Source organism: Pholcus phalangioides, unplaced genomic scaffold, assembly GCF_987345545.1.
Source record: "Pholcus phalangioides strain wild (caught in Gottingen) unplaced genomic scaffold, Ppha-v1.0 ptg000010l_1, whole genome shotgun sequence".
Classification (NCBI taxonomy): Eukaryota; Metazoa; Arthropoda; class Arachnida; order Araneae; family Pholcidae; genus Pholcus; species Pholcus phalangioides.
In genome coordinates this window covers 3,552,081-3,563,752 of record NW_028301603.1, presented here as the reverse complement: position 1 = coordinate 3,563,752, position 11,672 = coordinate 3,552,081, and the positions used below count along the sequence as shown (strand labels likewise).

At 35.0% G+C, this 11,672-nt stretch overlaps 1 protein-coding gene across 2 annotated transcripts; it reads right to left on the bottom strand.

Moving 5' to 3' along the window:
- Positions 1–1,346: 1,346 nt before the first annotated feature.
- LOC149080759 (F-box only protein 30-like) lies at positions 1,347–11,486 on the bottom strand. 2 transcript variants are annotated; one of them, XM_089237448.1, is made up of 9 exons: positions 11,366–11,486; positions 8,837–9,030; positions 7,295–7,606; positions 6,849–7,100; positions 6,286–6,567; positions 5,657–5,901; positions 3,383–3,434; positions 1,906–2,079; positions 1,347–1,700 (listed from the first exon to the last, which is right to left on the bottom strand). In XM_089237448.1, the coding sequence occupies exons 2-9, from the start codon at positions 9,020–9,022 to the stop codon at positions 1,491–1,493; spliced, it is 1,713 nt and encodes a 570-aa protein (XP_089093574.1). In that variant the 5' UTR covers positions 9,023–9,030; positions 11,366–11,486; the 3' UTR covers positions 1,347–1,490. The 2 variants fall into 2 exon arrangements, with proteins under 2 accessions (XP_089093574.1, XP_089093575.1); XM_089237449.1 differs by lacking the exon at positions 11,366–11,486 and adding an exon at positions 10,518–11,174.
- Positions 11,487–11,672: the final 186 nt, after the last annotated feature.

The window sequence follows — 11,672 nt, the reverse complement described above, 5'->3', positions numbered from 1 at the left end:
GGTTCAACTATGTTGTAAAAAAAAAAAATTACTTTTCAAAGATTTATAGATGGCATTTACATGCAAGTAGGAAAATCTTCATTTGTTCAGACAAAAATGTGATAAACACCTTCCATTCCTTATTTCATTATGAATAAAATTTACATATAAGATGGAATATACAGTAACACTGTGAAGTGTACTTTCTTCACCAAACACCAACTCTGGCCATATCTCTATATTGCCATTAATGAGATGGGTTGGAAATGAAGGCGCTGTCTATTGGTGGTAGCCTCAAGTTCGAACCCAGGACCATGACAGCAACCTTCACGATGGTAGAGACAAGCATCTTATCACCATGCCACTCAGGCGCATGTGAAGTGTACCAGACAATAATACAGGGTTTGTACGGATTATATTGAAAATAGCCAATTTTTGTTCTGAGGGATGTGGAAAATCATTGCAATTGTCTTCTGATCAAAGGGAAATCAAGTGTGTAAACTGTGATCTGATAACATAGTAAATATTGATAATCCACAAATCTTGTAATGGAACGCAAAAAAAAAAATTTTAGAAACTGCCGAGGACAAACAGGGATTTTGTAAGTCTGTACAGAAGAGCGTATCACTGTGACCTTATTGCAACTGCAGAGTGATTCCAAAAACTTATCGTAGAATGCCACGCATAAAAAGCTCATATCACGAAACACATTGTACAATTTGCATTAAAGCATTGAAATCATATGCATTCATACGTCAAACTTGCCATAAGGGTGCTTTCCTTTTGTATAGTTGGTATAGGCAGTGCTCGTGACTAAAAAAAAAAGGCTGAAGACCTGTGTAGTAGAGGATATTGTATCAAGAGGAATTCAACATTAGACTATTCTAAACAAGATTTTTTTTTTTTTAAATATCATTGTAGAGGGATTTATCATTACATCGAGTATCATTGTAGTGAGGTTTCACTGTAATTATAATTAATTCATATTAAATTTGATTAAAAAATTACCTGGAACTTTTTATAAATTTGACTTGAAGATGCCAGGGAATTTTTTTTTTTACGAAAATAAGTATAAATCGTGTAATAAGGTGAGCATTGTTATACAGGATTTTTACTGTTTCATTACTCCCAGCTTTGTGCAATAGTGTTGGAGCTAAGAGTTGTGGGTAATTATAATTCAGAAATAAAAAGTCTACAAAAAAAAGTCAAGCACCCATACAAAACACTTCAAATGCCCTGGGTTTGAGCTTATACCATGAATGAGAAAGGATGAATTATTCATTAAGAAATTAATAGTCAATTGCATTTTCATTTAAAAAAGAAGTCCAAAAGTGGAAGAAAAAAGAAACATCACCATCGACTTACAATTCAAGTTATGTAAAAACGAGTATTTAATATATAGTTATACGGCCCAAAAAAATCTCACTATGCACATACCATAATAAATTATTCCTTGAAGCGCACGAATGCATCTACTCCACGAGTGTTATTCTGTGTTATAAATTATGTTATCACAGCTTTGTTATGACATTCTCAGAGCTGCGACTGAGCTTCTGGTACAGTGATTCATCGGGTGAGATGTATCCCTTTATGTGGTTGAAAGGTTCTAGGTAGATATTTCTGTGGAAGTAAGCACAGTTTTTCAAGTGGTTGCTCATGCTGTTGCTGTCATCGAAGCACCAGTCGCGCACAGGACTGAAATGACTACTGAAACACCACCTCTGTAGAGAGAAAGTCACAAAAAGAAAAACTAATAAATAAATGAAAAATACACCAGAAATAAATTGATCCTAACACACAACCCTAAATCACAAATAAAAAAAAGGACCAAAATTAAATTTTTGTCACTCGGAATATAAATTTATTTGTTTTCAATGTCAATGTTTTTAAATATTGTAAAACATTGAGACAAATTTTTTGCCGTACCTTTTTTACTACTTCCCATTTATATGAATCACCCTTTTTCTTCCTCTCCCAACAAAGGGTAACAATACCTTTGTCTGTTAACAATGACTGACATACCTCTCGTAGCAAGGAGCATGTAAGGGAGAGATTCGACAAACTGAAACTGTCTAGGAAACCGGCTATGTACCTCAATAACTGGAAAGAAAATATAAAATTATATATATATATACACATCTATTTATACAATATACAGGGTGATTCAAAACTCAACCTACACACTTTTAGGGAGGTACATATGTATCACAGAATATATGATCAGAAACCCCAACCTGATCAGCTGGAGGATAAACGTAAATGAAGATGCAGAAATGACAAGCCAATAAGGGTTAGAAAAACTCTTTATTTTGCAATACTTTACACGAGGACAGTGCGTGTACACGTTTCACAACAAGTGTGCTCCAAGTTCTTACCATCCACAGTTATACTAAAAAAAATATGATGCATTCCCTATGTGATTCTGTTTTGTTTCTATGTTTTCTATCTCCCCTAAAAGTTTGTATATTGAGTTTTGAATCACCCTGTATATAATAAGCTCTACAAAACGTACCAAAACTAATTGAATATTTGCTCTGCTTTGTACAGAATTTCTCATGAAATACTTGTTGTAGATGTCTCCTCAAGCATTATAAATCACTTCCTTTGACCCTTTCCCTCTCACCATTACATATCATGACAATCAAAGTGCTAAAACCATATTTCAGTGTTTTCCCCATAAATTTCTTTTTATAGCTAGGTAGTAAGGAAGTAGGATGGAAGCTTGTGTGTGTGTGCAGAGCTTATGTAAAATTTTGATTATTTGTTTATAAAATAATTATTCAAAAAGATTTTTTTTATGCTTTTCTAAAGCTAAATACACTACCTGGCTAGGTATTTTTGCCTATAAATGGAAAGAAACACATTAATTCTGAATTTGTAGGGAAAAACTTGCCCAAAAGGGAAATTTTGGCTTGATGAGATTTAGTTAGTAAGATAAAGAATTTCTGCTTACACAATAAGTAATGGTGCAAAATAGTTTAGACAGCATCTTTTCTCATTATCATATTTTGCTAAAATTAATGTCATTTGAGATAGGAACGAGACATATTTTGTTTTATAGGGCATATTTACGGTTTTCTAAGAACATAAATTCATATTTTATACAGCATTTTTTAGAAGTTTTTAGAGCATAAAAATCCTAGCCCTATTAATAATGTTAAGAATAATAATTGATCTCCCGATTAATTGGAAGCCAGTTCATTGAAGAAAAAAAAATTCCCAAGATGAAAAGAAATTGAAAAATTTGGCGATTAACTTCAACTTGTGACTCAATTTATTTTTAAACCCCACAATATAATAAACCAATTTTTCCGTATTGAAAAATGACTGTCTCTTCTGGTTGTGAGATTGTGAACAGAATAAAAGAAATTATAAGTTAGACCTCACCATGAAAATTACTTACTTCATATGGAAGTTGCATTATGGTGGTGACTTTCACTCCGTCTTGATATAAACTATCAGTGCATGTACAAGAAAGAAACAAAATTTAAATACAACTATTAGGAAACTTAATATTAGTTGGAAAACTTATTGATCAGAAACTTGACATATGAACACTGTAACATATATTGTCGGTTAACATACACATCTGTTAAAAATATTTTTTTTGTCTCTGAAATAGAAACAATTCTGATATCTACTGCAGCCAACCCTCTCTTTCTCCTAGCAGTCTCGAAAAACAAAGAATCAAAGCATTTAGTGTACTAAATCAACGTATTTCCAACTCTCTGCCTCAAAGTAATTTTTGAGGAAACTCTATTTCGAAGGCTAAGTTCAATGATAGTAAAAGGAAAACAAGGAAATTCCTTTTTTTTCACATAAATCTGGCTTTACTCTAGAAGTGAAAGAAACTCACATGAAAGGATTATATGTATTATAGCCCATTGTGTTGATGGATTTTGCCAATCATGGCAGATACTGCAATTGATGGGGTTGGATCGTTTGTTCAGCATGGCAAAACGTCACTTGACAGACAATTCAAAATTGCTTCAAGAAAGCTGCAGGTTTGGAACCAGTCATATCAGTGATGAAGGATCACGTCTGGTGGTTCACTCGATTTTCAATGATTCTCAGAACAATGTAAGATGAAGTTTCAAAACATTGGGACATTACTTAATAAACACTTGAAGATAGTGGAAATGGATTTCCACTATCCAATTTTGTGGAAATGGAAAAGTTCGCTACAAAGTTACAGCACTTTGACCGTTACAAAAATTATTGTTGAATGTATGGCTGACTCAAGTTGACAAAAATATAGCCAAATATACTCTGGAGGAATTAGAAAAAACTGCTAAGCACACACATGCTGTAAAAACGCTACACCATTTTCTGGAACAAACTGACAAAATAGTGCCCGAAATATTAGCAGCTCTTACTAGTACAGATGAAATTGTGAAAGCTCAAAGAGCAAAAAATATGCATCAATCTAGGCTTACAAATTATTTTAATTAAGGTATATAAACAAAATTTGAATTGGACAAAACAAATTGGAACACATTTTAACGTATTTGCATATAGTGTGATTGAATATTAATTGTGTAACTTGAAAAAAAAATTCATTAGTATATAGTAAAATATTGTACAATATTTTTTTTAGTTGGTGTTACAATATTTTATCTGTTTTTTAATGCAAATTTTTTACTCAAAAAAACTATTTCTAGGAAACTCGAAACTTTTTCGTTCCCATCACTTTCGAGATAGAGGTGTTTGACTGCATTTCTTTTATAATAATAGCACTTATTACAAGAAGTGCTGCCATTCATCTTACGAACCAATTAGAAATCATAAAATAAATCATTTTTTTAATCTCTCATTGCGGCTAGACCTCTATTTGAAGAAAAGGCCAGCTTACATTTGCACTTTAATTTTTAAAACCAAGAAAACAAACTTCAAATTATCACTGCTGCTGTTTCCATATCCAATTCTGGTTTTGGAGAAATCCTATGAAAAAATCCAATTCTGGTTTTGGCTGCACAAATCAGGAGCCTGCCTAAGGCGTGCGACACGTGTAACTGCGCACAGAAATATTCCACAGTGGATATAAAAATGACACAATTAGATTTTTAAAAAAAAGACACTAAACCATAGTGCTGAAGATTTGACGTTTTACCCCCCCCCCCCTCACTTTTTTGCTTCAATACTGTGTGTAAATTCAAATGCGACCATGAGCTGTGGTCAAAGATCTCACCCACGAACCATGCACTTGGCGCAGGAGCCATTCCTGTCCAGGGATATTTAAAACATGAAACGTTAGGAACCAAAGTAACATCAGCAGTGTAGAGTGCACACACATATATATATACTCATTTTTAATAAGGGGGAAAAATGTGAACATTTAAAATTTAGACCAACTCAGAATAAGGAGGAGTCATAATACCTAGACAGTCACCAGTTTGAGTGTGTGGTCTCTCACACAATTCCACTCTCAGATACCCAAGACTGCATATTATGTATACATGCATGAAATTGTCAGGTAGATGCTGTGTGGAAAATACTTTCAGGCAACTCAACATCAGTTCAGTGACAGATTGCAAGTCACCATTGCGTTTTTTAATAGCATTACTATTCTTTAAATTACAATTTTTTCCAAGTCAATGAGAAAAAATTGAGTTGTAAGTTCAGATTTTGTCACAAAGGAAATTGTGATTTTACGAAAATCATACACAATTTAAATTACTTTTCATCCGCACATGAAATAGGCTTATTCAAGCATTCAGGACTAGGTGGCATCACACCGAAGCTCTCGAGTATCTCGTTGTAGACTATTTTTGACCCTTCGGGCATTGGATTGAACCTCTGCCTCGAAAATGTACATCCGTATTGAGCAAGGGGACATCTTTCTTGGAGCCAGCCATTCAGTCCACCATGGATCTCGCTGTGTACATTTTTATAATGCCAACAGTATTCATCTCTTCGAAATTCCTGAATAAGGTAAATGCTTCGTATCAAATAAAAGTAAAAATATAGGCAGTTATAAAACAATAGTTATATATATAATAATGTACAAAAAACAATTAAAACTTTCTTTTTGAAACAAAAAATGTAATTAAATGAAACGAACCCATTTGCAACATAAAAAAGACATTGGGAAAAAAAAATCGGAACATTTTCCCTTCAATGATACATGACCATTTCTTTGGTGCCACTGTTGTTTTCTACACAAGTAGAGACTAATTAGATTATAAACTGCGGTTTCTCCAGTACTTTTAAGAACTTTTACATCGACTACAGACATTGATATTTGTTTGTTTCATTGAAACAGTATTATTTCACAAATACTGTTTCATACCTGAAACTTTCCATTACCTGACAACACAAGAAAGTATACATTTCCTTCATCATGGACTGGCCGAAGATTTCCACATTGGGATTCAGGCCCAAGTACCTCGTCGGATGAGGGATGATTGCATTGACCATGTTTTCGTCGAAGTAAAGCGTGTCAGTGTCTTCTTTGATCCTGAGGACTTTCTCGATGTTTATTCTGCTTGAAGACTCTTTATTCTGGCTCGTATCTATGAGCTCTGATTCCTGATCTTTTGCAAGGGCGTCAAAAATTCCAGCGCTACTTTCACTTCTGTGATCAGCACACTAAGGAGAGATTGTTAAGCTTTAATGAGTAATATTAAGTAACTGACAAATAATTTGTCTAAAAAATTCATAAAATACTGCACATGCACCGCTTGAACATTCCTTTGAAGAATTTTTAACAGATCGTTGTATGCCCAGAAAGTGTCGTGTTTACATGTTTTTGCATATTTATGTATCTGAGGTATGTTTGTTCACAGAGCTGCTACTTAACTTCCACATTTGAAGTTAAAGCATTCTCTCTGAATATTATGAAACACAAAACAGGATAAAAAATTACTCACATTCTTTAAGTTGTTCACAACGTTTTCCTTGTTTTCTTCCGAGTGATGATCATTGGTGCAGAATTTGTTCAGTTCACTGTCGAGGATCGAAAGATCAAAGTTTTCTAAATAGCGTCCGTAAGCCTGATACAGCTGGTTGTACACTTTTCTGGGTAACCCCACAATTTCGGCATCCTCAGAATCAGCATATGCTGCTGCAGACTCTCCGCAACCATCGATATTATGCTGGTCTTCTGATGACCGCTTTGCAACCTAATTGTAAATAAGTCAGAGAAATTCTATCATAACATATAGCTCAGCATCATTTTTAACAAAGAGATTATAAGGTTAATCTGAATGTCATTAGACAGTGAAACCCAATATAATTCAAGTTAGCCGAAAAAGCTGGCATGAAAACTAATTTAACTAATTATTAACACTTAAAATTGAAAATAATAACACGTTACCAACATATTCCTAGGCTGCTTCTTGAAATGATTCCGCAATGCTGTTTGAGCTGTCTTGCTGGAAGTGTACCATTGCCTTAGCAGTCGTTGGTCACGCAGAGCAAGAGCAACATCAAGCTGCGGTTGCTCGCCGTGCTGCTCAACACCCTGTTTGCAATGCCGTAGCTGTTTCTCACTGACATCGCTTATGTGCCACCGATTCCATTCCATGGTGCAATGGATGACGCTCGCTGGACATCTGCTCAGGTGTGTCGCCAGTTGGCATCGCTGCATGAAGCACGGGCAGCCACCTTCCTTGTTATAGCATGGCACCTGAAATACCCAAGAGCAATTAGTCAATCCCTAACAGGTATAGCAAACATAGTAAAGCCTTGTGAACTGAAAACAATCCAGAAGAATTTAAAAATATGGCACAACAGAGATGCTTGGCAAGCAATAGATGACCTGCAAGTCAAGCATGAAAGACCTTTAACTTGAATAAAAGAATTAGAATGAGCGAAATTTTTATTTAGTTTATCGAAATAGAAGCCACAGATAAGTAAAATTCATTAGATACATCAAAATCCTAGATGATGTTTTTCCTTGATTAGTCCAATCTATTGGCGCCAACTATCAGACTTGTAAAATCTGTAGTTTGGCATGTGACAAAATAATCAGCTACCAGAAGAAAGCATGTCATACAAATAAAAAGGTAAAATTGAGGGTTGCATAGTATCAGGGAGAGTCTATTACGCTGATGTCGTTAAGCCTGCATTTCAAGGCCTGCACACGTTTCACGTGTTTGAAGCGGTGCATTATGGGGTAGATTTACCTCACTATTGCTAAAGGTTGATTTTACCATATGATAGCTGTTCCGAAAAAATGTAGGTTACGAAAATCAGGGGCAATCAACACACACAAATGCGCACAAAATAAATAAAAATACAATAATAACGCACGTGCTGCAGCACTCACTGATAGTCGATAAGGGCCATCCCAATGGCTCATTTCCCAGGACATTCTCCCTCTTCTTTTTTTTTTTTTGGTCATCCCGACATTTTCAAGAAAATCTGCAGCAATTTCAACAAAGCCTCTTGAATTTCTATTTTTCACTGAAATCAAGGGTTAAATTACTTTACCAATTTATAGATTGTGTTATGATAATTATTATGATAATAATTCCACTATGAATATTTTTCTCACATATTTTATTAGTCGTTTTAAACTCTTTTTTTTCCATAAAATCCATTTTAATCTACTGTGATTTGCAATAGCACCTCGTTTTCCACCATCGGTAATTTTATCAATAATTCACAGTTTTTGGCATATTTTGTGACAATTGCCGATTTCCCATATTTTTTTCTGAGAAAACATGGTCAGCCTAGGATTTTAAGGGCCGAAAGAGTGTTTTCTTCACAGATTTCTCAGTCAAGCAAAGCACAATTTGAGGATTTTTATGGGATTTTTCTATATCGGAACAAAAAAATTGGAAGAACTGGTTTCTGACAGAAAGATTTTGAAACACAACTAGAAAATCAAAAGCATTGACTTCTAAGATCTTACCTTTTCATTTAAGCACAGCTGCTTGTGCTCCTGCTCCTTGCAAGCGTGAAAAACAGCCCCACATTTCAATTGACACGTTATCAATTCACACTGGGATATATTGCTGGGATTCGAAGAGCATTTCTTAAAATTGAAACATTTGAGACAATGTCTGGTGTGAAAGTCTTCTTCTTCTGAACCCTCCATTTACGCTCCTGTGAAATAATCAATGAAACGTGATAAAAACTAAAAATATGATATTATTTTAAAATATTTTATAGGGCATGCAGTTTAAAGGACTTTAGAAATACAAGTATGTAAAATGTGTTAATGATTTTGGGGTCCAACGACAACTGTTCAGAAAGAATAGAAAATAGTTCACCGCCAATTGAACATTTTCAAATTTATTTGATAAGAGTTCTTCATAGGCATTTGGCCCGCAAAGAAGTGTTTTACATCTTAAACGGCCCGAGAAAATAAACTTGGATCACAAAAGGGGACCTTGCATGCAAAACATTTGTGCATCTATGAACTGGTTACGAGGAGATAAAAAAATAAATTCTGGTTGCTTTTGGATAAGTTTTAAGTGTTTTAGCAGAAATTCTTCAACTCCCTTCGAAGTAGGAACCATTAGAACTAATACATTTGCCCAGCCTTTAGTTCCATTTTTCAAAAACATTTCTTTAAATTCCTGTTGCGATGGCAGACAGCACCTCAAACAATTTTGTTTTCCATTTCATCTACATTGGCAAAAACCATTTCCTTTCAGGTACTTCTTCATCCATGGGAATAATAAAAATTTCGTATAAATATATATATATAAAATAAAGATGAGATAAATCAGGTGAATAGTCCTAGTGGGCACAGGAGCCACACCGTTTCTTGTTAAAAATTAGTGCACTGTGAGGGCTGTACAAGACGGGCACTGTTGTTATGAAAGACTAGAAGAGCTTCTATGGAAAAACTCAAAAATGAAAAACAAAACCTTCCCAAGCAACAGCTTTGGCATACTAGCACAGGGGGCATGGGCTTTACACTCCCTCAAGAAAAGTGGTAAAACTGCTTATTAAGAATGCTTGGCCCATCAGAGGTCGATTCCAGTTGTTTTTTGGATATGCCCCCACATACGGAACTTTTACAATCATTCAGTGCACAGTGAAATGCAACAGACAATCCCAACAAAGTCTAACCACATTGGTTTGTCTGTTACAGTACATGACAGACCTTTCATGATACTGGACAGGAAAGAGCATCAAGTTTACTGTTTCTACATTCAAAATTACAGAAAGCACCAAAATGGACACTGGTCTAATGATACCCTCAGAAGAGGATTTATGGTTTTGCTCTCTATGGGGGTTGTACAAATATTGCTGCCCTTCTACCATTATAGTTTAATTTTCTTAACCACTCATTACTCAAATTTTCTGCTCTGGCAGAAGCCTGCTGAGCCCAACCCTGTAAATACGTCTCTATCTAAGTCATTACTTTGGTCACTCGCACACTTTCTTGGTCACTCATCTTGTTGCTCGCTTCCCTGGTCCCTTTGATTTCTAGCTTACTATTTTGGCTACTCCAATGCTGCTATACTCTTTGAGCCCCTCACTGACCTGGCCCTTTTCTCTCTTGGTCACTGTTTTTTGTCACTCACAGACTAAGGGTTCATAAGTATTTAAAAAGTTAAAAAAATATATATATTTAGTACCTTTTTTGTGGAAAAAGTGTGGTTTGTTGCTAAAAAATTTGTCTGCCGCCTAAATTTTTTGTTGATTCTGTGACACGCTGCTCTAGGTCACTCACAAACTCTGTCATTCGCTCTCTAAGTCACTCTTCTGGTTAGTCACATGCGTGCACACTGTTTTTGTCATTTACATGCTGTAGGTCACTCTTCTGGTTGCCTGCAAGTCTCCCTGTAAATACGCCTCTGAATACTTTCTGTAATAACAGTACTCACTAGTCTAGATACATTATCCCCACTGTTAATGAGAGAGAATTCCATTCATAATGATACGTTTCTCCAGTTTCTTGAGTATCGTCTTTTTTAGCAATTTAACTGTATTTGCTTCTAATCCCTCACCAGAACAATGCTGGCAAGATGCCCACAGATATATATTAACCACAAAGCAAGATAAAACACAAAACAAATACTCTTTTCCCCCCTCAATACCTAAATTTCAAAGAATCATAATAAATGGCAATAGTGTGTATTCAATGCTTCAAAACAATTTCACTCCATATAAGGTTTAAAGGGCCCTCATGTGATGTCACAACTCTAATACACAACACAAAAACCATCCCCGAAAATAAAACGCGGGCTGTTAAACATGTGGAGAGGGTAACGAATTGCTTCCTGCACAGAAATAGACATTTCTTGTCAAAGAAAAGACACCCTCCACCTCTCACGTCATGAGTATGCAGCTACCAATTAGGGAATTGAAATTTGACACCCAGCTCGCCATTATCACTCAGTTAAAGCTCTAAACATTAATTTTGACATTTTCAAATCAGTTCAAGGGCGAAGACACAGAGAGAAATAAATTAAATAATATTTACCTTGAACTTTCTTTGTTACCTAAAGAAGAAATGTCATTGCACCAACTGCATGGCGAAATTTGGACGATCGCCAATATTTTCTTGTTTTTGTTTGGCGATAAAAGCACACCACACAAACTCTACGGATATCCGAACGCGAGCTGATTCCCTACTTATGATTGGTCAAGATCTCGTAACTTTGTCAGCTGTTTTAATCGTCATCAAATTAATCTTTTATGAAAAAATAATGAGAGCTATTTTATGTAAATATTATTTTATTTTATTAAAATAAAGACTAAATTTCTGTTCTTAAATTGTGAAGAATTTT

What these genes read in the sequence shown, in the direction of transcription:
- LOC149080759 (XM_089237448.1), bottom strand. Translation starts at nt 9,022, where the DNA reads ATGGAGGGTTCAGAAGAAGAAGACTTTCACACCAGACATTGTCTCAAA. An exon ending in AGCAGCCTAGGAATATGTTG is followed by an intron (nt 7,101 to 7,294) that starts GTAACGTGTTAT and finishes ATTTACAATTAG; the next exon opens with GTTGCAAAGCGGTCATCAGA. An exon ending in AATGGGAAGTAGTAAAAAAG is followed by an intron (nt 1,701 to 1,905) that starts GTACGGCAAAAA and finishes TTCTCTCTACAG; the next exon opens with AGGTGGTGTTTCAGTAGTCA.